General features: G+C 43.1%; 3 protein-coding genes across 5 annotated transcripts; 2 read left to right on the top strand and 1 right to left on the bottom strand.

Annotated features, from left to right (window-relative positions):
- Positions 1-502: 502 nt before the first annotated feature.
- mief1 (mitochondrial elongation factor 1) lies at positions 503-7,171 on the top strand. Of its 2 annotated transcripts, none has more exons than XM_017416685.3 (6): positions 503-617; positions 1,544-1,832; positions 1,954-2,107; positions 2,187-2,367; positions 3,449-3,720; positions 3,804-7,171. In XM_017416685.3, the coding sequence occupies exons 3-6, from the start codon at positions 1,961-1,963 to the stop codon at positions 4,632-4,634; spliced, it is 1,431 nt and encodes a 476-aa protein (XP_017272174.1). In that variant the 5' UTR covers positions 503-617; positions 1,544-1,832; positions 1,954-1,960; the 3' UTR covers positions 4,635-7,171. The 2 variants fall into 2 exon arrangements, with proteins under 2 accessions (XP_017272174.1, XP_024861807.1); XM_025006039.2 differs by lacking the exon at positions 503-617 and adding an exon at positions 662-818.
- Positions 7,172-7,413: 242 nt separating this feature from the next.
- On the bottom strand, positions 7,414-12,365 carry napsa (napsin A aspartic peptidase). Its single transcript, XM_017416688.3, has 10 exons — positions 12,290-12,365; positions 12,110-12,185; positions 11,710-11,863; positions 9,604-9,727; positions 9,266-9,384; positions 8,965-9,164; positions 8,717-8,839; positions 8,194-8,338; positions 8,008-8,106; positions 7,414-7,896 (listed from the first exon to the last, which is right to left on the bottom strand). The coding sequence occupies exons 2-10, from the start codon at positions 12,175-12,177 to the stop codon at positions 7,735-7,737; spliced, it is 1,194 nt and encodes a 397-aa protein (XP_017272177.1). The 5' UTR covers positions 12,178-12,185; positions 12,290-12,365; the 3' UTR covers positions 7,414-7,734.
- A 2,319-nt stretch (positions 12,366-14,684) lies between these two features.
- Positions 14,685-23,048, top strand: LOC108236191 (formin-like protein 14). 2 transcript variants are annotated; one of them, XM_025006040.2, is made up of 13 exons: positions 14,686-15,013; positions 15,655-15,820; positions 17,516-17,608; positions 17,915-18,013; positions 18,168-18,542; positions 18,931-19,086; positions 19,829-19,969; positions 20,751-20,831; positions 21,522-21,638; positions 21,731-21,808; positions 21,902-21,941; positions 22,584-22,641; positions 22,777-23,047. In XM_025006040.2, exons 2-13 carry the CDS (start codon positions 15,815-15,817, stop codon positions 22,844-22,846), a joined length of 1,314 nt encoding a protein of 437 aa, XP_024861808.1. In that variant the 5' UTR covers positions 14,686-15,013; positions 15,655-15,814; the 3' UTR covers positions 22,847-23,047. The 2 variants fall into 2 exon arrangements, with proteins under 2 accessions (XP_024861810.1, XP_024861808.1); XM_025006042.2 differs by lacking the exon at positions 20,751-20,831 and having other exon boundaries at positions 14,685-15,820; positions 22,777-23,048.
- Positions 23,049-24,581: the final 1,533 nt, after the last annotated feature.

The following is a 24,581-nucleotide window of genomic DNA, read 5'->3' as shown; positions in this document are numbered from 1 at the left end:
TATTGGATATTTTGGGGCTTTAACTGTGACTCAGTGGAATTGCACTTCGTTGTTTATCTGAGGTAAAGCATCAATACTATTGAATATATTTTGTGATTTTAGCATTTGTCTAAGGGAATAAAAAGCAAAAATGATTCAGAAACTTAAAAAAGGAATATCTAAAAAATGTTCTAATCTGATTTATTTATTAAAGTCAAGCACAACAACAAGTTTATGTCTATATCTATAGATATAGATATCATAATACTAACTTCAGTGAAAATGTAACAATATAACAATAAACGCCAAAATTTACTCTGAATAGTCCTATTTTCGTCTGTTTTAAATGAATACTTGCAGAAATAAATAACCTAAATAATTTTTTACATGTATACAATCCCGTTTGAAAATTATTTAATCAGAATTACACAAAAATAAACTAAAAGTTTCTTAAAAGAACAAAAAGCAGTTAAAAAGAAGAAGAAGAAGAAAAAAAAGAACGAAGCGGCTGTAACCCGGAAGTAGTCTGTCCGTGCTGAGTATTTGTTTCCGGTAGTCACCATCGCATCTGACCCCCCGGCTAGAAACGAGACGTGCTTTCTCGTGAAGATAACCTCCCGTGGTCTCGTTTCTGAAACGTAAGCTGTCTCGTGCTCTGTGAACTCGTGCTGTTGTGTTTAGTCGCCGTTCGGACATTTTTGCGGAAGTGTTTCGTCCGCGAGGCTCCGTTTAAAGTTAAGGTCAGCAGCTAAGTCAGGCGGCTACCTGCCGCAGCTGCTGAGGGATGTGGGACTTTCTGACGGGACAGCCATTTTCTACAGACCTGGGTTCGTCCATAGGTAAATTAAAGTGCGTACAGGCGGCAGGAGAGGTTGGACTGGACCGCTCTTACAGGAATCAGAGGATTTTTAACTTTACTGGGCGTGTTTGCCTTGTTACCCCCAGGGCAGGGTGAAAATGTACGGTGTGGGGGAAAAGCTTTACACCACCTGCACTTCTTTCCACAAAACCAGGCCTTCTTGTAATCAGACAGTGGTCTCCATAAGCTGTTCTCTAGTAGTTTTGCAGGTTATTTGTTGCTTTTTCCTTGCACCAGACCACCATGGCAGCCTGCTCTGCAGTGTTTACTGAAGTATGAGACACGTGGAGGACGGAGGAAGTACTGTTAGGCCTACAAAAACAAAAACAAACAATAATCAGTATTTAAAAGTTAAAAAAAAAAACAGCTAAGACCTGAGATGCATCATCTTTCAGTGGATCCTGTCTAGCAGGTTTTCAGCTACCTCCTCTGGGGGAATCACCCTGTTGGTGCTGAAATAGTAATTTAGGACTCAAACTGTGTGATCTGTGATGGTTTTATGAGCTAAACACAGTGACCCTCGGACCATCACCACCTTAAACGAAAACAAAATGATTTGACAATTAAACCATGACGAATCAGCATTTTATGAATGAAACTCCAGGGGAATGAGAATAACCGACGATCGCACCTTCTTTAACTTTTTTTATGATCGCTGATCCGGCAGGAAGAGGCGTTTCTCAACTTCTCCCGTCCTCTGTCCAGGTGCCCCCCTCCATGTGTGATCCCTGATGGGCAGCTGGTCTCGCAGTGCCGTGCTGGAGCTGTACAGGGCGCTGCTCCGTGCGGGCCGCCGCCTTCAGTACACCGACAGGAACTACTACCGCTGGGCCGTGGCCCGCGAGTTTCGCCGCTGCCAGGCCCTGACCGGAGCCGAGGACAAGGAGGAGGCGCTGAAGAGGGGCCGGTTCTTTCTCCGCAGTGGGCTGGGCGGGCTTATGTAGCCGGGTCGGGGGAGGTGGCACAGCGGGCCATCCGGAGGCGCATCTCTCAGGTGGGTCTACGAACCGAAGAACCGATCCGTTAACACGGGCTTTGTTGAGAGCGGATCGGAGGAATTCTTGTCTTGATCTGTTCTGCGTCATCACGCGTCGTTGTCTCTCTTTTTTTTTTAGCGGCAGGATGGCAGGAGTGAATGGAGACGGCAAAGGGAAGAAAGACGACAACGGCATCGGGACAGCCATCGACTTCATGCTGTCCAACGCCAAGCTGGTGCTGGGGGTGGGCGGCGCGGCGATGCTCGGCATCGCAACGCTGGCTGTCAAAAGAGTGAGGTCTCGCGCCACGTGCAGTTTTCGTTCCTCCCCTCCACTCGTCATCCCTAAAACGACCCGCGTTGTTTGTGCAGATGTACGACCGTGCCATAAGCGCCCCCACCAGCCCCACCAAGATGGAGAAGGCGGGAAAGAGGTGCTGGGAGGAGCCTGCCTGGATGGGGTCGTCGCCGCGCGTCCTGAACCACGACATGAAGTCCACAGTGAGCAGGTCTCTCCAGTCTCTGCCCACGTCCTCCCATTCCTTTGAACCAGGTGAGGGAAGTGCCTCCATTTTCCACTGATGTCATCGTTTCAAGTTTCCCCGACCTGAATTGTCAAATTAGCCATTTTTTATGGGTTTGACTTAGAGCTGCATGTTTATCTGTTGACAGACGGCCTGCTGGGAGCAGTTTTACTCTTCCTTTACAGTGGGTGTTGGTTTATTGTCCCCCTACAGTTTAGATACGCCGCTGTTGTCCAGTAGTCTGGTAACGAGATTAGCCATGAAGTAGTTTAGCTTTAATGTCAGCATTTCTATCCTAATAAGACCATCCGGTGCACGTCAGAGAGTCATGAGGTTTATGTTGACCTGAATCGTTGGGCGACAGCGATTCAAGGATTCCTGTTAAAGGAACATTTCCCACTACAATCAGTGAAGGGGTTCTCTCCTGCTGAGCAGCGGGTTGTACAAACTGCCAAAGTACTTCTGCCTTTTCACTGTTTTCCCAAAGAACGTCCCAGAATGGAGGTCCAAATAGATTGCTATCCAGAAGGTGACTCCTTTATTTTTAAGTTTCTTTCCTTTGATTTTTAGTGACTCTTTAACTCCTTTAATTGTCTACATCAGACTCTCCTTTGGCTCCTTCCAAACAGCTATGCAGGTGACTCAGTAGTTGTAGGGGGTCTGATGAGGTCTGGCAGATCTGTGGTCAGGGAATCCCGGGTGTTCAGTTGAATTTATTGCCGCCTCACATTTCCTTTGAAATGTGCTTTTTTTTTAGACCTCTCCATGCTGCAGTTTATTTAGACCTCCAATTTGGGTCGTTCTGCAGAAAACAACAGGAAGACAGGTTGTTGAGACAACCGTTGTGCTGATGTTACTTAGGTTGATAACTAACATCAGAGATATTTTCCCTCCAGCGACACAGGTGAACATAAATCCTGCGATTCTCTGATGGGCTCCATAGAAGCCTTTAGTCCTGATAACACACCTGTTCAAACCTCCAGCTTTGAGAGAATTTGCCCTCTGCCTCCTCTTCAAAACAAAACCCTACAAGTTGTAGGAGAAACTCGATCCAAATTCAGCTGCGTCTTCCACGACAAAACGTAACTTTTGTTTCCCCTCGCGCCTCAGACAGCCTGCGGAGGGCAGTGGGACGCTCCGCCGTGGGGAGGGGCCGCGCCGCTCAGTCCGACCTGCTGCGGGCCCGGATGCGCCTGTCTCTGCAGGAGCGCCTGTGGGAGTTCTACCAGAACAGCGTCAACATCCCCGCCGAGGAGCAGGCCATGGCCAGAAAGGCGGCGCTGGACATCTGCGCCGAGGTCAGGGTGTTCCTTCATGCCAAACTGCCGGACATGCCGCTCAGAGAGATGTACCTCAGCGGCAGCTTGTATGACGACCTTCAGGTGAACACAGCATGCAGGGAGGCGGGTGATGTGCATTTCTCCAAAGAAAGCTTTAAATGAAACATGTCTCCTCCACCTCCCAGGTGGTGACAGCTGACCACGCCCAGCTGATGGTTCCTCTCATCTTGGAGAAGAATCTGTGGTCGTCCATTCCAGGGGAGGACACCATCATGAACGTCCCGGGTTTCTGGCTCGTTCGCCGGGAAAACCTGGAGTATTTTCCGCGGAACAGCAGCTACTGGGACCGCTGCATGGTCGGCGGTTACCTCTCCCCCAAATCGGTCCTTGAGGTCTTCGAAAAGCTGGTCGCCGGCTCCATCAACTGGCCGGCCATAGGGAGCGTCCTCGATTACATCATCCGTCCCGTGGTCCCCTCCGAGACGCTGACCCTCGAGGTTCAGTACGAGACCAACCGGAGGCTCTACGTGGACTTCCTGCCTTTGCTCGTGATGGAGGACGGCACGTCGCTGATCGCCAAGCCACACCGGCTAGCCGCCGAGCGCCACGAGAACCTGTGGCGGCAGAGCTTCCGCGTGGCCGAGACGGCGCGGCTCAGGGCGCTGGATCAGGAGGACGGCGGCTGCCGCTGCGCCTGCCTAAAGGTGGCGAAGGCCGCGTGCAAGCTGACCCCGGCTCTGAGCCGACTCAACGCCAGCCAGCTCACCAACACCATCCTGCTGCTGAGCGAGAAGGAAGGGGACTGGACCCAGGAGGCGCTGGCCGACCGCTTCCTCCAGCTGCTGCGGACGCTGGTCGAGCACTTGGAGGCCGGGAGGCTGCCGTGCACCCTCAGCCCCAAAGTGAACCTATTCTGTGAGCTGACCGAACAGGAAGTAGACGAACTGGGGTACACGCTGTACTGCGCCCTTTCAGAACCCGAGGGGCTGCTGAGAACTGCAGAGCCGCAGATCTGAACCGCCAGCTCCTGCACGGAAAACAATCAACTTCCTGTTGATTTTTACTGTCTGTGAGTAAACATGAGACAGTTTCATGAAGTTGGGGCTGTTCCAAGTATTTTAAATCTCAGAAGGAAGTGGAGTAACTCTTCTTAAAGCCATTGTATTAATGAAATCCAGATTAAATGATTCTTCAAAACGTAAAAATCGCGCTCTTTTCACCTGTTAACACTGTGCGGACTCTGCAGCTTTCAGATGGATCTGTGCCACAGCATCAGGAGATGAAATGGAATGTTAAATGTCTGTACGCCCGTCCAAAAGGTTTAATAAATTTCCGATCAGCTTTAAGGGCTCAACATTCTTGACCTAAATGAGCTGTTTGCGTTAAAAAGTGCCCGTTTTCATTAATACAGTGGCTCCGCTCGTCTTAAATGGGAGGGCGGGAGAAAACGCAGCTTGCACGTGTTTCTCGTTTCATCTGGGGAAACTGGGCAGGTTCGCAGTTCTGGTTTAAAGGTATAAAACAAGTACAAATAAGGAAAACAGGAAATGCTTGACACACAAGTGGCCCGATCCCGCTGCGAGTAGAAATCATATCCATGGTTGGACACAGAGCTGCTCTTTGTTTGCCGTTTCTCCTCCAGGCTCACATTCGTTGCGTCACCGCGTGAGTCCAACATGCATACATTTAAAGGAATAGTTCAGACCTTTTTAAAGTGGTATTCTGTGGATTCTCCTATATGTGGCTTTTTGAACGACCTCAATTTGGCGAAATGGTACGTCTGACAAAAACAAACTCGAGTAGCTCGTAGGGACGGGCATTTCTACCAAGAAAAGCTCTTTGAATTATTATGATAGTATTCATTTTCCCACCTCCCCATTCCATCTTGTCAGCTAAAAAAAACCCTGCAATGAATCAAAGGCTTCAGGTAAAGACACGTGTGCTGCTAACACTGATAGCCGGGGATCTTTGTGTGTTGATTTTCACTGGATCAGTGTGGAGGGGGAGGCCCCGACTCTGACAGTAAAGATAAATTAAGTAAAATAAACTACAAAGCCAGACTCTTTGAGTTGCTTTCTTTTAGAAAGAGGGCATGGTCGACAGATGTTAGGTTAAAACATTTTAGTCATAAAGCGCCCCGCGGGACGGCTTTCTCCTCCTTTTTACTTTGTGACAGTATTCACTGAAGCCTGGGCCCGCCGTGAGAAACAGGCGTTTTGGCTCGCGCCTCGAGCCCACCTCAAACCCAGGTTGATCGATCTGTGCCAAGGATAAGGGTGCGGGTTTACGTCGTGTCGGCCAAACGGACGATCGCCGATCGTCACATCTTCTGGGCCTGCCTCGTCACGTCAGACTGTCGTTGTTTATCGCCGGGTTACAGGGGACCTTTCAGCCATTTTAGCCAAAGTTTCTTGTGTTGAGCAACCATAGATTCATCCAAGCAAAACCCCAGAGTGGAATAAAAATCAGCCGATTTACCGAGGTGATGTGAGGTCAGGCTGTCAGCAGGTGTTTATTATGTCTCTACATTCAAAGTCCAAAAATAATCTCACGGCTGCTTTTTGTTGTCGACTTTAGCCTTAGAGTGGGAAACAAAGTATCCAGAGTAAATATCCTCTCATTCCCAAAGCAGTGTTTGTGTAAATTATAAAGAGATTTGGGTTCTTTATAGTTTTAGTCAACATCGTTGATCTTTAAGGTCAGAGAAGAACAATGATAATAAAGAAATAAGAAAAAAAGCAGGTGACTATTTTTGTATTTATTCTACATTTGTAACCAAAAAGAGGTGTATATTTATTTCCACTGATGCAGATACCTGTTGTTTCATTGTTCGCTCTGGATGCAGCGTCGATTTATCTGTGCGACTGAGGCGTCTTCCTTCGCAGGAACGCACTGAGAGGTGTCACCTTTCTCATGTCGTAAAATAAAACCCAAAATAGAGCTCGACTTCAAAGTCAGAAGGGTCTTAGAGTCGTATGCTGTGATGCATGTAACCTCACTTTAAAAAAAAAACGATTCAGCTCTGGAGTTGAACATTGTGGCACTTTGTATGATTAAATGTCAAAATAGCGTTCGGTAATGGTCGTGGGTTTTTCTTTTAGGGGAATATGCTTGAAATGTCCTGAATTCAGTCTAATAAAGAGTCCACCCCCCAAAAAAACCTGTTCTGGTTTTTATTGGAAGATTTGTTCACATTTTGGTAACAGGTTCGCCTAAGCAGACACTTTTATTGTACAGAAATCAGCTGCAGTGATTTTTCTTATTAAAAACTAGAAATGTGGTTTGTTTAAAGCAATAGTTCAGACGTTCTGAAGTAGAGGTCTGTGGGGAAAAAAATAATAAAATAAAATCTTAACAATAAATATCTTACCTGCTGCAGATAGAACCACCTCAGTTTGGAGGAATAGTTCGACTTCAGAAGATTTTTATCTAAACATTTGGCATGCAAAAGTGATATGGATTCCTTTAAGAAATTTTACTTTGATTTACACAGATTTAATGTTTTTTTTGCAAGTAACACAGAGGCAGCTAGCTGTAGCACTTCCTGAAGAATCCTCATTTTGCCAAAATATTTGTGTAATCTGAAGTTAACGGCAGCATGCTCCAGTCTCGGCCATGTCAGAATTAGCTGTTAGCTCATTAATCTGGTAGGAATTAAATTATTTCTCCAAACTGAAGCTTTTTAAAGAACTACCTGCAACAGGTAAGATACTATTTATTTATTAACCTTTATTTAACCAGGCAAGTCCCAGAGCCCCACTTCAAAATGTCCAAACTATTCCCTAAAACAAAAAGCATGTTTTATTAATCTTTATTGCAAAGGTTAAACTGGAAATAAAATGCATAGTTGAAATCTGAAATATATGAAATATTAAACATCATTAATATCGAGCAAATTCACAAACAGAAAAAAACAAGTCATTGGATCAGTAGCAGAACACGTTAACAGTGGCGATATAATGGTTCGTGTTTAACCTTCAAACCCGTTTTGGAAAACTGAAAAAGCCAAAAGTGATAGTACCAGCCCTGACTGTGATTAAACCACCTTTTTTTAGTCAAACTGCCACACGAGAAGAGATTCGCACAATGCCTCGTTATTTCGACGTATCCCGTTTTCTACTTGGCGGTGGCGAACCCGACTCGATCGGCGTTCCTGTCGAAGACGCTGTAGTACTTCCCGATGAACACGTCTCCCAGGATCCAAAGGGGCCCAGCAGGAGGCGGGATATCCATGGCCATGAAGCCGGACAGACAGATGGTCTTACCCATCTGGGTCTCCTGCGACGAAGAGAAGAGGCGCCAGATTTTAGTCAGGCAAAAACGCAGACTACTATTTAAAAAGGGTTGGAACTGTATTTTTGTGGAGTATTGACCAACATTCGTTAATACCTTCAGGATATAATCATTCCCAGTCAGGGTAAACACCTTCCCTCCGATGGTGAATGAAATAACAGGAAGAGTTGGGATCTTCGCACAGTCCACGAAGTACTACAGGGAGGCAGAAAACATCCCTGCGTTAACTGAAACATCAATAGGAACAGTCGAGAAGCTTCTAGAAACGGGTTGCAGGCGTACCTCTCCCATCACCAGGGGCAGAGCTCCGATGGCTTTTTGGAGTGCTTTGACTTCCTCCGAGGGACCGACGATCAGGGACGTCCCCGTGTCAACGATCGCCTGGCAACCGGCTTTGCAAACAGTCAGCTGATCTCCCACATTCACTCTGCGGAGGAGGTCGGAGAAGAAGAAATTTTAATGTCGGGGTACGGCAGGAAACACACAAGACCGGGAAAAGACTAAACCAAAAACCATAGCGACCATTTTTTTTAACATCCGGGAACAGTCTGGTCACTTATGAAGTGATGCTCTGTCAAATAGTTATTAGTAGTCAGCACCTTCTAAGCAGAGACATGAGTCAGAGCACGGAGGATAGAGAAAGAGGGCAAATGTCTCCTTACAGGCTACCAAGCTAGGCTAAAGGCTAGCCAAACGACGGCCCGTTTACCAGCAATTACACTATCCCTTTAAGCCCATTTCATGCACATTTCAAAGACGAGACACAAGACTGTCAACCCAGACTACTCCGTTTTTTTTTCCTCACCTGTCCATACCGATCTGCCAGTAGGCCTTCCTTGTCACGTTAAAATAGTGTAGGTCTCCAGTGTAGTACTGTGGGTCGGTCCCACCCAGGACCAGCTCTCCTCCTACTGCTCCTGCTGGGTCTCTGAGAGACACAGTCAGAAAAAACGACTGCGTTAGCAGAAGAACCAAGACTGTAGCAGCTTCCTTAACGACTGAATCCAGAACAGCGGCTGGGCTGTTAGTTGTTCTGCTCCTTCTGAAACCAACCTGTTAATATAAACGGAGAAAATGTTCTGGGGCAGCAGCTTTTCGGCCATAGCCGTGTCAAACACAGGGGTGACCTTAGCCGCCGAGATGGAGGGGTACGCCATCCCCAGGACGCCGTCAAACCGGGCGACGACGAAGGTGATGCCGGGCTGCTTCACAGCTTCGCCGAACTGCTGCTTGGTCACCGACAGGCCTGCGATCTGCCAGCAGAGGGAACGGGAGTGAACAGGGTCATCGATGGGGAAATCAATTAATAAATAAATAAACTATACTGATGTGATTGGTAGCGTGTGAAACTCACGCTGACGGTGTCCTCGCTGATGAAACCAGACAAGCTGCCTGTGCCGTACCGGATCGAGAACTCGGTGCCGTTCTTAACGTACGTGCTCGACTTCTTTGAGTCGTACTTGTGATGAACCCCTAAAAACAGAGACGACAATCAAAACTTAGGTCAAAGTCAGAGGAAGCCAGGGTTTGTTTTAAAACTGAGACCGATGAGAGCAGATTTCTAAGAGATGCAGCGAGATGAAGTCGTTAAATTGCAACCTCTGCATGAAAGGACTAAGTTAAGACTAAATTACAACAGAGTCGCTAAAAAATGGTGCAAGCTTATTGTCATGGGTGGAGGAGCCAACTCACAGCAGGCCACATCAAAGAAGGAGCAGTGAATGGAGGGGACCCAGAGGTTGGAGGAGCCGGTGTCAAACAGCACGGTGAACTCCTGCGGAGGACTGCCAATACTGATCACCCCGTAGTACTGGGCCTGAGAGGACACATAAAGGGTTAATACAGAGCATACTGAAGTGTCTGCAGCACAGCCACGATTAAATATAATTAAATTAAATATAAACCAGAGTGAAAACGGTGACAAATTATTATTATTCAACACCTATGAGGGTGGATCGCTGAAGTGAGGCGGAGCCAAAAACCCATGAGAAATGTTTGTGATCGTACAATCGGACAGACTTTAAAATCCTGTTCAAAACTCTGTAAAACTAAACGGAGGACGCAGAACAAAAGCAGACCTTCCAGTTCCAAATCAAACTGCGACAAGGAGCCAAAAAACAGGAAAGACTCAAGTCAACACAGTATCGTGGGTGCTGAAGTCAAATATTTACCTCAGCACTTTTCTCCCTTCCTCTCTCGTAAGGAAAACTGCTGAAAGTATTTACTGTAAATCTCTCACTTATCTGCTAAGGTCCCAACGATGTGATGGGAATGTATTTGCTCTGATAAGACCGCGGCTAAAAATAAAAAAAAAGGGTAGTTTGTGCCATTAAGCTGGAAGTCGACAGAGTCAAGTTATTATAAATCAGGGCCTGTAACTGAAGTGATTTAGCTCTGAGGCCTGATGTGAATAAGTAAACATCCTATTACTGTGTTTATTAAAGCCTCATTGTGAATGCAGTCACACGCATAAAGTCACTGATAGTTTACGTCCACAAACAGCTTTTTTTTAATCAGATCTATTAAATAAACAGCAGTCTGAAAGATAAGAATGAAGGTCCTGCCCTTTTCACCGGTAAATATGACACTGTTAGTGGCTAGCGCCACAACAGGCGGGCGATCATCTAATTATCTGTGTCTGTGTGTTTTTGTTTATCTGTCCGTTAGCAAGATATCTCACAAACCAGTAGCCAGATCTGAACAAAATTCTTAGTAAATAATCATTTGACGAACATCTACAGCTGATTAACCTTTGGAGTCAACCTAGTCGAAGATGGCCGCCACACCTAATCAACCCTAACAAATGCAAATTACCGGTGGCAGTAGTTGTGAGTCACCCTCAACACATTGAACAAGTTGTTTTCCTAAAACTTTGGGTGGTATGCATTCCTTCAAGGAACGCTAGTTTCATTTTAAAAAAGGGAACAAATACGTTCAGGTCAAGTTTGTCTGCTGGTGTTGCATTGAAAAAAGTACCCCATCTTGGAAAGTTCCTCGACAAAAGGGCTTAGTGTCAAGACCAACACAGATATACATGTTTCTTTTATTTAGCTTGGTATGTTCAGGCATGTCGTTGTTGATTATTAAAATTTAAAATGGACCTAATTATTTGGCCTCTTGGCTGATTGGTGGGTGCTGATTCACCTTCCAGTGTTATCAAATAAATATTTTAAAGCTCTTCTAACCTGCAGTGCTTTTGCAAAACCTTACAAATACAAGTGTGTCGCGTAGGAATGATACTGATGTGAAAAGTCTCTCAGTCCAATGTTTGTCAAACAATAAAAATACTTAAATGTACAGAAGTACTCCCTACAAATATAGACTGATTCAAATAAAGCATCTTTCCATTCAAATAATACTAAACATCCGACACAAGAGACAAAAAAAAACTTTCCACCTTTTACTGGGAGTAATATTTTAACACAAATAATCACTGAACTGGGATCATTTGCCTTGATGTCCTTCAATAACCTGAGTACACGTTTTATCTTATTTTGCTGATTGTTAGGTTTGTTTCTTTTTTTTAGTTTAGCTGTTTATTTGTCACTGCTCAGTGTAACCTCCCTGCTCTGCTCTTAGTGACAAATTATTGCGTCCTGACTTCATTTGGCCAGCAGGTGTCGCTGTGGCGAGCTGTTCCGAACGTTCAACTAGATCGAATCTTTTTCCGGGACAGTTGTTCCCAAATGATTCGATCCCTTGAACGTTCCGTTCCTGCCACCCCAGTACCGACCGGTCTACCTCCGGTTTAGCTGATATGAAGAGTCGGAAACGTGAGTTTTCAGAGTTTGCACGTACGTCCATGTAGTTGGTGAGCCTCTCAACGGGCAGAACGGGGGAAGGAGCGCTGTTTGGAGCCCCGGAGCTCTGGGCTAAAGCCCGGAGCTTAGCCAGAGACCTGCCATTGTCGCTCATCAGGCGGCGCAAGGTCCTGGTTTTATAAAGAGGAACTCTGGAAAGACATGTAGAGGTAAAAAAGTCACACGATGTAAGCACTTCCTGTTTCCGTCCGCAGTTTCTCATAAAGATCAAATCAGAAATTCACAGCTGTAGGTCCCATAAGGAGCTTTTCATAAGCTGCGTCATTGTTGTTTACAGGCGGTAAATGAGAGCACGCGGGTCTCACTTCACCTGAGACGAACTCGAATACAACACCTACTCCTCAGCTTGTTAAAGCAGGTTTATAAACATGACTTACCTCACGATGGCGGCGCACTGAGCTACCAGCAGCGCTCCAAAGACGCACAGCAGCCTCAGTCGTTTCATCCTGTCCTCTGAAGAGAGAGAGAGAGGGAAAAGAAACACTTCGGGATTGTTTTCGGTGCTAGTGAGCTACCGAGCTAACAAACACAGCCCAGCCTCTGTGAAACTGACTTACAAAACTGAAAACCTCGCTAACGTCCGCTCCTACCCGGCTCCTCCAAAATGCTGCTCCGTGATTGGTGGGAAGGTAGTCAGCAGGGCGCTCTGATTGGTTGGGGAGAGTGTCCGTCAAGATGTATCGGAGGAGTCACGAGTTATAACGTGACTGCGATGACGACAAAAGCACGCTGTTAAAGCTTCAAATGGCAAAATCAGTCACAATGAGGAATATTTCAACATCGACTTATTATTGTTTTCTAATTTTCCATCCGAGAAGCTTAAAAAATGATACGCAGTTTGTTTAATTTGGCGACTTATCACCTGGCCTGGCAACAAGCTGGTTTTTGTTTACAACTGTGTCTGTAGTGATGCCATCTGCCATGCATTTATAAAAAGGGAATCCCCAAGTTTCACATCAACACCACACTTTATATGAAGGGATTTCCCTGCGCTACTGCAGAGAAAAATGGTCAATTGCAAAGGTAAACAAAAGGATTATAATTAAAAGGATTATTTCTGACAACATACCAGTTAGAAAACTTCCATTTAAAGGTGGATTAGGAAGATTATTATGCTATTTTAGTCACCGGGACTGCTAAATTGTGTCTTTACGGATTCATTGTTATACAAATCTCAGTTATGGCAAAAATCAGTATTTTTCTGAATCATTCTGCAGCACGTATTACACATATGAAGTGCGTTGTGATAAAATGTTTCAGAAAATATATATAAAAAATTAAACCCCTCAAATAATGACAGCTATTCACTGAAAGCAGCAGGCTTGGTATATGACTGGATTAAATCAGGAACAAAATTTGAAGTCAATTTTGTGGGACATAAGGGGAATTTTATTCACAGAATAAATTTCAGAACGTTTTATCTCTTCATAAAATAGAAATAATATCAACAACTAGAAGTGACTATTGGAGTATAGTGTTCTGCGTTAATGTCTTTATAAAACACAATACTGCTTTAAAAAGAAAAAAAAAGAACTTGTTTGCTTGTGACTCCTATATAACAGCACATATTAAGAAAATATCCTAAAATGAATAGACAGTAAAACACATTTTATTCCATTATGCAGGAACAAGCAGAATGATTTAAACATATTAAACATATTACACATGGACAATTAATATCTTACCTGTTGTAGATGGCTCTTTGAACGACCTCAGTTTGGAGAAAAAAGGTTAATTCTGACCAGATTGTTGAGCTGATGGCTAGTCTGAGTGAGGCCAAGGCCAAAGTGGATTGTTTCCTGTCTTAAAACAACTCCAGTGGTTCACGTGCAATTTTGCATTACACAGTTATCAACGTATTATTACGCGGTTATTTGCAACCACAAACAGCAGCAGCTAGGTGTGGCACTTCCTGCAGGAATATCTGAACGCTTCCTACAGAATAACCCTGTAATGTAAAACAGATGTCAGGATAACGGTTTATAAAATAACCTCCATGAAACTGTTGAGATTAAAGTTGTCTTAAAACAGCAGCAGTCCACTGTGGCCTTGGCTGTCCTAGGATCAGCTGCTAACTTGTCAGAAGAATCAGAAATAAACTCCACTAATTCAAACCGAGGTCGTTCAAGGAGCAGCTAAGATAATAGTTGTTTACTGTCACACTAAAATGTGCTACACATCTGTGTCCCTGAGACGCTCTCCTACATCCACATTCTGTTTATTTTCTTTACGTTTTGGTGGGATGATCATTTATTTTCTGTGCTTCTCGGTCCGTTGCAGTGTTTCCACTTTATTAACTTGCAGCAGTTACTCCTGTGCTGTAATGGCCGGGAAATTATGCAAGCAGCTTGAGAAACCTGACGTTTGCTCGAAACACAGAACACTCTGCAGGGTGTTCTAAATCATATAACCCAGATTTTTCTGTTCCGCTGAGGCACACACACACACACACACACACACATACACACATCGGTTTGATAAAAGGTTTGCACTGTCCTTCCATGTAATTCACGTTGAGCTGAGTTCAGAAAAGTTCTTTATCCGGTTTATAAATCTCACGAGGGAACATGTAAGGGTTCGCAGTCAGACAACGTACACCTTAAATCAACTTGACTTTCACAAGGATTTGGTTTTCTTTCTGAACAATAACCACAAAGATAAATACAAAAATGCATTTAAAAAAAGGACCTCGTTGCCGAACATAAACAGTGTTTCAGACAAAACACCAGCCGGGCCTGCTGAGCCAGTTTCTGATAAAACCCCCGACAGAGAAATCACAGACTCTGTCATCCAAAGAATGGCATTTAAACAAAAGGTTTACGCTCACACACACACACACACACACACCCACACACACACACACCCACGCGCACACCCACACACACACACGCACACACACACACGCACGCACGCACGCACACACTCACACACACACACACACACACACACACACACACACACACACACACACACACACCATAAACCATCTAGGCTTAAGAGCTGCCTAAATACAGTCATGGAAACACAAAAATCCACCCTTCTTCAGTTCTAGTGTTTAAAGTCTCAGGACATAATAAACACAATCTGTTCCCTTCACAGGAGTTTAGATGAATTGCTGCTCTGGACCAGACAGGTGTGTGTTAGCACAATGCCAAGGCAGAACGACATCAGCAATGACCTCAGGGAAGCAGCTGTTGCCGCCTATCATTCTGGGAAGGGTCAAAGGTCATTTCCAAGCAACTCAGAGCCCATCATTCTACAGTGGGAAAGACGATTCCCAGGTGAAAAACATTTAAGACAGCCGCCAATCTTCTCAAGAGTGGAAGTCCCAGGCAAATTCACCCCAAGGTTAGACTGTGCAGTGAACCAGCGGCTCCCACAGTCGAGGGGCGGGAACTCACTGTGGGGGGTGTGTGAGGGTGTGAGGGTCCCCAGATGATCTCCAGAAATCAAATTAAATGGAGAAAGATTGATGTTGGGATATTTTCACCATAAATATTACAAATATAATAATCCTACATGAATAAAAGCAGCACCGTAGTTGCTGAGGCCCTTGTTTAGTAGGGTTGTTAGCAAAGTTTGCAAACTTTGGAGCCACACGCTTCTGCAGCTGCTTTTTTGTGGGTCAGAAAAAAGAAAAGTCTGGGAATCACTACACTAGACTAGAGTAGAAAAGAAAAGACTTTATTGTCCCCATATGCAAACTCTCTTTTGAGCATTTAAATGATAAATGCAGCCAATCAGGACCTTGTGATCAAAAATGTCATTAATAAAATGAATCAAGAGCTACACGTCAGACTCTGCAGGGTGGATTCTTGAAGGGCATATGAATTTCCAGTCACGTCATTGTCGACTTTTTACAAGAATAGAATCCTTTCACATATTTTCACTATCTCTCTTCATGCTTTCCGAGGCACTGCAGGCACGTCACTCATCTGCCGGGTTATCTGAAGAGCGGATCGAGGAAGAAAGCGGGAAAGGGAGGCGTCTGTGGCTGAAATGCGACAGACGGCAGCATCCATCTCCGACACCCGTACACTATGATCGAAGACGAAACAGGACAGTAGGTTTGAGGCCGGAGCATGAAGGTAGGAAAAACTCTTTTCTTTGCGGTACTTTATGTTCCTGAAAATGAGAAAACCCAGACAGAACATGTCACTGTTTCTACCTGACAACATGTGTGATACAAGGATTTAACTGCCCAAAAAGTAGCAGAACTGGATGTATATATCTGAAACCATGCAGGTTTTTAAATAAAACATTCAGCAGGATTTTTGAGACGGCAAGGTGAACCATTTAATCATGAGCAGGAGCTCAAAACTAGTTTGTTATGGAATCATATAACAGAGCTGCAGATAGTAGTTTACCTGAAAAACTTCATTTGCAACACAGCAACCTGAACATTTGTCAACATCTTTCTCCGATTTAAAGACAGTTCATTGAAGTTACAGTTCATGAGCAACTCTATTACTAACCTAAAGGAAAGATAGATAAAAGTTAAACACTTTGTGTCAAAATAAACAACACAGTGAAACTGCTGCAGACTAAAATGATAGTTAATAGTTCGTGCAAACGCCCCTAAAGAATGGGACTTTCTAACTGCACAGATCAGGAAATAAGAAAACTTTAATCTCAAACTTTTGTTAAATGTTGCCGCCCAACCCTTCTGCCCTGAGGCCAAAAGAAACCCCAGAAACAACCCACATCATGTCTGCTGCTGTTGCCGAGGAAGTTAGCACAGACGTTCTTACTCAAGCAGGAACGTTGTGTTTTACAGTGATGAAACAAATGTCCTTTTACTTCGTATTAACGACAAAATAAAATTATTAGCTGAACCAAAGACGCAGTGGGTTGCAAAAACACTCAGCGCCTCTGTTGCCGTATTTATTTGGCTTTTTATAACTTTATTGCAAGTGATAATGAGGCACCATTCCACCATTCCAGGACATTTGACTGGTTCTTCTTAAACCACTGTGTGTGTCCCTCATAGGATTTCTCTGTTTTTTGCTCCATCCGTCTTTCCTTTACCAGCTTCCCAGTCCCTGCTGATGATAAACATCCCCACAGCATGATGCTGCCACCACCATGCTTCACTGTGGAGCTGGTGTTCTCAGCATGATAAGGTGGTGGCGTTGTCACTGATGGCCAAAAAGTTCGATTTTAATCATCTGACCACCTCTTCTTCACGTGTGAGGAGTCTCTAATATGTCATTTGACAGTATCTAAACAGTCTTTTTCCTGCCCATCTTCCATGAATACTTTGTAACAAATTGTTTGAACAAAAGAAAAAAAAGGCAACATTCACAAATTTTAATTTATCCCCCTAAAACAAATCCACCTTGTTCCAGTCCCTTTCAAATTTAGTTTGTATGTTCTGTATTAAAATTAGTTTAAACAAAGTACTTCAACAAGTTATTAGACAGATAACTTATTCTAAAAATGTTATCAAGCTAAATAATACTTGATAAACTAATTTTATTTTTAGCGTTCATTGTTTCTTTTTTCTCCTCTGAAAAGTCAAATGTCTTCTGTTAACAAAGCTAAAAGCAAAGTGTCCAAAATGTAATTATTAACTAAACAAAAATAGCATGCACTATTGGAAGCTTGAATATGCTTCGTATTTATTATTCAAGTATAACATATGAAGGATTTCAATAAGATTTATGATCACTGTAAACAGTGAAAGGTCCTTCATGTGGCAGCATTTTTAGCCAAACTACCAATCACCAACACCTATTAAATAAAATGACAATGTCGCAATAAGAACATCTTGTAATTTTCAGGACAAAGACGTCTCACGTGGAGCCGCAGTCCCTCCTGCAGTTCCTCCTCGACTCTACCGGAGTGACTCCATGTTTGAGACGTCAAAATCTCCGGTAAGAAACCCTCCCAGCAGTCTCACAGGAAGAAACAGGAACGGTTCCAGTCATGAACCTACAGTAAATCAGATAAAGTGGTTGAAACCATCAGGTTTGCAACATGTGCTGATGTGCGAAGATAAGCGGGCTGCAGGAGTTTAGACTCAGCTTTACATGAGCCTAAAACGTGACTCGGATCATCATTTCTTGTCACAGGTTTTTAAATCATGAAAGGAAGTGAGTCCTAGCTTTTGAACAGTGTCAGACTTTTTCAGTTCCTTTAACAGTAAAAGTTGAACTCTTTCATTATTTGAACCCCCAAAGCCACCAAACCTGTCAAGGAATGGCAACAGGAAGAAGCCACCCATCACCAGTTCAGAGGAAATCCTGGACCATATCTACGAGGACCCAGATATATTATTGGTAAGAGCAGACTGAATGTATTCTGTTTGGTGTTTGTCTTGTAATTACATTTTATTAAGCTTTTGAAGAAGAAATCTGCAAATGCTGGAAAACTAGAACTTTAAAGAGTTTTATTTTGCTGTAATTAACTCACAGTATTATCTTTCTTTCTCAGGCTTCCATCAGAGAAGGAGGCCAGTCAGAGGACAAACCCAAGCCTACACCTCTCCCAAGGATTAGATCCAAACCGAAGCCCCGACTATGCCACACCACAAGCACCACCAACACCACTTACACCGATCCAGCAAACACAACCTGCAACAGCAACAAGACAGAGAACCCTTCCCACACCAACACAACAGATATGATGAGTAACAACACCACCAGCAGCACCTACACGACCAACAAACCCCACTACACCAACACAAGCAACTCAACCAACAACATAAGGAGGACCAGAACAATGTACAGCACCTACACAAGCAACAGCACCAGGATGACCAAAACTAATGAGCCTTCAGACAAACCAGGCAACATAATCACTGCAACAGTAAGCTGAGCATGTTTGACTCTTGGTAACGTTGTTTTGCAAATATCAGTTTGTACTGTTCTGATGGATGCTGAGTAATCCACGTAGAAAAATATAACAAGGTTGAGTCAGGTCCTCTGGACGGGTTCTACTTTTAGTCTTTTATCCAAAAGACTTCTTCAGTCTGAGAAGCTGCAAGCAAACTCAGCCTTATAAGCAGCACCTTCACGAAGTGAATCAACCAGTTGGTTGTGACACTCAAAGAGGCCGATTGTCCTCTTTTGCATGTGAACCACTAGTTTTGGGTGTAGGGTTAGGGTTAGGGTTAGAACCCAGCCAGAGGACCTGACTCAGCCTTGTTAGATCAGTTTGGTACTCATGAACTTCTGTCATAATATTTTGTGGCCAGAGTAACCAAAGTGAGGGGAAGTCTGACGTCTACATGAGGCCTCGCCCCGCTCATCCTCCTCCCCTCCCTCCATCGGGGAGCAGAGATGGAAACTCGACAGCAGCCGTCAGCGGGCAAAATTATTACTCAAGAACAACTGCTGACCCGACTGACAAAGTCCGTATTACACTGGGTAACAACGTTTCACTTTTGTCTTGTTTCTGGGTTCAAACTGTAAGTTTCCAGTTCTTTATACCAGGAACAAAAACTGTATCACACAGTGTTATCTTAAACATGATATTTTTATTTATTTATTTTTACTCTTAAACGATTACTTTTTATATTTGGGATGTGTGCAAATTGGCTAACTTTCTTCCACTGACAAAAAGACCTGAAAGCTGATATCTCGAAGGACAGGTGCTAATCAATGTTCTGTGGTTTGTTTTGTGTTGGACAAATTAAACCTTACAGTTTTTGTTATTTAATGAGTTTCAAAAGAGCACAAAACAGCACGTGGGCCTCCTGATTTTGGTTTGTATATGAACTCAAACAGCCAGTCACTAGTTACTAATGAAGTCTCTTATGTCATCCAAGCTATGGTGATAATGATAGGATCAACTGAAGGCAACTGCACTTGTTTTTGCTTCTTTTATTTATTGCACCTTGAAACTTCACCCTTTTCAGTTTGAACAGAGAAATCTCCTCAGATGAGAAGCAAAACATCTTTAAAAAAACTGAAAAGAAGTCCATTTACCTTCGACTGAACCCTCTGGTACAGTTATCGGTTGTAGTTTCATACAAGACACAGACACACGAGTGGCTTCTGGGTATTTCCTCAATCGATTCTCTTTTGAACAGTAAACCGTTTGATGATGTTGATGTTGATGTTTTCACAATTGCGTATTTCTGCCCTCTTCAGCCTCCTGCTCCTAGTATTAAAAAGAGACCTCTTCTTCCTCCTCCGCCTCCTCCGCCTCCTCCTCCTCCTCCTCCTCGGCCAGAACCTACCTCTTCTCTTTATGCTAACATACCAAATCCTGCAGAAAGTCAAACATCAAGGGTAAGGCTGCGTACATTTTACCTTTTTTTATCGTCATGAAGAGGTTAGCAGTCTCACACCACACTTATTTAAGACATCTAAAAAAAAAAAACTAGTTTCTCTGTTGGATCCATAGAACCAGGAGGACACAATAAATCTTAATGGAAATGAGAGGGTGGTGTATCTCAACTACGTTTTCTGTCGAATGTTTTTAATATTAAACCTAAATTTCGAACCAGTTTGAAGGAACGGGGTACTTCAATTCAAGGAATTAGATTATGAAATAATCTGGAAAGTAATGTCAAAAAGGCCAGATCAATGTGTATATTTAAAAGAATGATAAAAGCTGTATTATTAAGGAAACACAAATTGTTATTCAAGACAGATTTAAAACTGTTTTTTTCATTTTCTGGTAGATTATTATTGTTTCAATTACTAAATTGAAAAAAAGGGGCAGATATTATAAGATTTTTTCTTCTTTCTGCTGCCTTTCATTTTATTAATGATTTATATATATATATTTGTTGTTGTTTATTGTATATATATTTATTTTTGTTTTAATGAAATGAATAAAGATTTTCAATTCAGTTCCAATATTCGATTGGAATATTATATTCCAATATAATATTATATTCCAATATTCGATTGGCTCTTTTTAGCGTGCATGTGTCTCTTTATAGAGATATAACACCTGAACTTCTCAGACAAGAGCAGCTTGATGTCTAACACGCTCTACAGCCTGGATAAACTTTTAGTTGTTACTGAGCCACAACGTCAAAGTTCAAGTGTTTCGCATTTTCAGGACCCAGACAGTCCGAGCAAACCTGCAGTTCCACCTCGGCTCTACCGCAGCACCTCGATGGTTGTTGTGCCAAACCTACGGGTAAGACCGTCGCCGCGGGGCTGGGGAACCATTGTGAAGAATGCAAAACAGCAACAAAACAGACCAGTCGTGTTGCTATATGAACGTACCTAGTGAGTAAATTCTATTCAAAAATAAACAGAAGGACGGTTAACAAAACAAACATCTCAACAGGTGTTTTGTGTTAAAGCCGTTTCAGGGATTAGCCTTCATTCAAGTTTTTGTCCATTTTTTGACGCTAAATTTCCTACCTGCAAGCTGTTTGAGACATTTTTTTTAAGCACGCACACATTTTTCATTAGTAACTTCAAGCTGCTCAGTCATGGAGGCAGAGACACAATGCCAGACCATAACACTTCCACCACTGTGCTTTAGGGTTTAACGCTCCCTTGGACTATAAAACGTCACTGTTTTCTGGAATAATTCACATTTAATTAAAATGAAGGCGTCAGATGGCTGTATATCATCTAAGAGTTTCTTGTTGTTTCGATGAATGAAAAACTCACCAGAACTAGGTACAGTAACTATGAAAAGCCACATAAATAAAGGGTTATAAATGTAAATATCAGAGGTAAACAGCATTTGGAACTATTGTTAGAAATGCCAAAGTTACCGATGAAATGTGAACTCAGCGCCATTTATTTCATTTTCAAACGCCGCTGCATTTTCAGTCCAACTGATGGTCAACATATTTATTTTTGTCTATTCCAGAGCACACCGTCGACACCCTCAGTCAACCAACAGGACCCTCCTTATTCACGTACACACTACAACCACAGAAGGCTATCTCGATACATCGATGTTTTACCAGAAGAAGAACACGACATGGTAAGAAACACTATCACTGTACACACACAGGCATGACTTCTAAATCAATGAGGATTATATTTCAGAAATCTTTTTGTTTTAAAACATTTTAGGGAAAGAGGAGGTCAAGGCTTTGTCCTGAACAAGACTGCCAGAGCGAGTACGGCTCCATATATCAACTGTCCACAGACGTAAGGACTTCTGTACACTTTTTATTCACTTTCTATAAATGAACTGAGCCAAAAGTCTTGTCTTTGATTAAAAAAGTAATCTGTTTTTCCCAGGACATGACTGAGCTGTTACAGTGGCTGAAAAGAGTGTCCGGTAAGCACAGCTTGGACACAGATGAATATTATGTCATCGTGCAGAAAGAAGCAACAAACTGAGGCAAAAAGTTTGCCGCTTGTTCACAACCTTTAACGCGGAAAAACACACAAGGAAATACTTTGTTACACAGATCAGAGTGTGAACTGTGACGGAAAATAAAGCCACTTTCGTAAAACCCTTCAAGCTGGGACTGAGGTGCCTTCTCGCAAAACGGGTGTGATTTATGAAAGGATCAAGGCGGCGTGTGGGGGTTTAAAGTCAACCAGCCGCTGTTATGCCTCTGAGCCAGCAGGCAAGTTAGTGATAGAGCTTTAACGACCGACATGAGCTTTGCGTATCACAGCTCGAGGGTGTGAAGCGGTGACAGATAGACCGAGTGGCCGGCTGGCAGCAAGATTTAGACTAGGAGATGTCCAGCGTGTGTTTTGCATGGAGCCCTCAGTGTTAACGCTACTGCACACCTCCTCTGATTTAATTTATGACCAGCTCAGTTGGTGAACTAAAGGGGGCTGCATCACTGAACTGTTTTCTGAAAGATGCAATTAGCAAGCTGAGTCTTCCTGTCTCCCTTATTATTTCTGCTGCAACATACAGTTGTAAATGTCTTGCATTTAATCCATCTTTCTGTGGTAATTTCAGCTGAACCTGATGCCCTGGCTCCAGCTCAGTACGTCGTCTGTATAGACGAAGAAATCAGGTAACACATTCGGTATCATGATAAGCACCTCTCTTTGTGAACCGGTAACGTTGTTTCGGTCGTTTTGTTTCTTCTCATTGGTGCAAAATAACATGGCAGTGAGGGTTTTGCCTTGTGTCTTTTTTTCTCGTGCAGGTCGTTTACTCGGCGAGCCATGCACGTGAGAAAGGCCAGAGGGGGGCCAGAAGCTGAAGAAGTCGAATAAGAGCAGGTTTTCAGGTAGAGTGGCCACTCTGATCCGAAGTCTGCAGGAGGAACTAGATTATCTGATTCAAATGTGGGAAATTTTAAGCTGACGAAAGAAGAACTCTGTGCATTTCTGTTTGTGGCTCTGTGTATGTGTGTGGTCGAGATATTTAAAATTAAAATGTGGTCATTTATTGTTGGATTTATTGGCATTTACTCAATTAAACATCAGCAACTACAGTCATGAGGAAACAGAAGTCTACCCTCTTTCAGTTTTAGGGTTTTACATATAAGAACGTATTAAAACTGGTCTGATCTTTTCCAGGTTCTGAAGTTATTTAAATCTAAACTCAAGTGTAAAAAACACACAACAGATTACAACTATGTTGTTATATATTAAACAAAATTAAGCCAAAATGGAAAACCGGTGAGTAAAAAACTAAATGCAGCCTTGTGGCTTCCAATGAAATAAAGAAGTTCAAGATCAAATTTATTGATTAACTGATCATTATCAGTGGGATCTCCAAGCAGGAGAATACAAGGTGTGTGTTAACACAATGCCAAGGGGGAAAGACATCAGCAAGACTTTACAGGCCTCAGTTAGCAGGTTAAAGGTTAAAGTTCATGACAGGACAGTTAAAAAAAGACTGAGTAAGTGTGGCTTGTTTGAAAGGGCTGCAGAACAAAGTCTCTTTTCTCTAAAACAAACACAGCAGCACAGCTTTTGTTTGGAAAGTTGCATCTGAATGAACCACAACACTTCCGTTCTTTGTTCTTTGGTCGGATGAGGTTGAAATAGAGAGCATAGCGCTGTCAATCAAACGACATATCAGCACAAACACCTGATGACTACTGTCAGCACGGTAGTGGAAGGCTGATGGTTTGGGCTCCTTACAGTCATTGAGTCCACCTGAACTCCTATAGTCAGATGTGAGGCCATCTGTCCAGCAGCTGAAAGGTTGGACCAAACTGTGTCATGATGCAAAAAGACAATGATCCCAAACATAGCAGCTAATCTCCAACAGAACGGCTGAAAAAGAAACGAATCAAGGTTCTGCAGTGATCCAGTCAAAGCCCAGACCCTCAACCTGATTAGGCACATCTGTTAAATTCTTTTATATTTCATAATTTAGGTGTGTCAATTAAAGGCACATTTAAAGTGTTGAATACTTGTGAAAATCTGCCAGTTGTAATGAATCTCAGTGCCATTTCATTTCTGCTGTTCTGATGTTTCATTTAATGTCATTTAATCACGTAATTACATGATCACCCAATTTTTATGGCAGCAGGCAATAACTATGGAGCTGGCTGTTTATGAAGCTGTTTTTGTTGCTAACTACACTTAGCTGGGCTGTTAGTATAACGTAAATTGCATCACTGCCATGTGATGTGTTGCTGAAACTTCACGATCGCCCACTGTGTGCATATGTCTGTTAACAAAATATCTCATGAACAATTGGATGGATTTTACTGAAACGCTCAGGAAGTAATACTGGATGTACATCTATAACTAATATAAAATATGAATTAATCATGACACAATTAACCAAGAGATTAATTTTTTAATTATGTAAATCTTGAGGGTTTGCAAGTTAACGTTAACCTTGACCCATTTTGTTATAGTCTCTTTGAGCCAAAAGGGCAGAGAGAGACTAAAACTTAATACTTCCTCCTCTAAAGAGGTCAAAGCAAAATAATGATATTAAATTTCAAAACAGGTCATCTAGTCCCACTTCTGTCAGTAGGGATCGATA

This window comes from Kryptolebias marmoratus, linkage group LG12 (genome assembly GCF_001649575.2).
Source record: "Kryptolebias marmoratus isolate JLee-2015 linkage group LG12, ASM164957v2, whole genome shotgun sequence".
In the NCBI taxonomy this organism is placed as follows: Eukaryota; Metazoa; Chordata; class Actinopteri; order Cyprinodontiformes; family Rivulidae; genus Kryptolebias; species Kryptolebias marmoratus.
The sequence above is the reverse complement of the archived record's forward strand: the minus strand, read 5'-3'. Positions and strand labels throughout refer to the sequence as shown.

Coding starts and splice junctions, on each gene's coding strand:
- LOC108236191 (XM_025006040.2), top strand. Junction 19,087..19,828: donor CTGCTGACCCGACTGACAAA/GTCCGTATTACA, acceptor TGCCCTCTTCAG/CCTCCTGCTCCTAGTATTAA. Junction 21,639..21,730: donor CAGAAGAAGAACACGACATG/GTAAGAAACACT, acceptor AAAACATTTTAG/GGAAAGAGGAGGTCAAGGCT.
- napsa (XM_017416688.3), bottom strand. CDS start 12,177: ATGAAACGACTGAGGCTGCTGTGCGTCTTTGGAGCGCTGCTGGTAGCT. Junction 9,165..9,265: donor TCAGCGAGGACACCGTCAGC/GTGAGTTTCACA, acceptor CTCTGCTGGCAG/ATCGCAGGCCTGTCGGTGAC. Junction 7,897..8,007: donor GGAATGATTATATCCTGAAG/GTATTAACGAAT, acceptor TCTTCGTCGCAG/GAGACCCAGATGGGTAAGAC.
- mief1 (XM_017416685.3), top strand. CDS start 1,961: ATGGCAGGAGTGAATGGAGACGGCAAAGGGAAGAAAGACGACAACGGC. Junction 2,108..2,186: donor CAACGCTGGCTGTCAAAAGA/GTGAGGTCTCGC, acceptor TTGTTTGTGCAG/ATGTACGACCGTGCCATAAG. Junction 3,721..3,803: donor GCTTGTATGACGACCTTCAG/GTGAACACAGCA, acceptor TCCACCTCCCAG/GTGGTGACAGCTGACCACGC.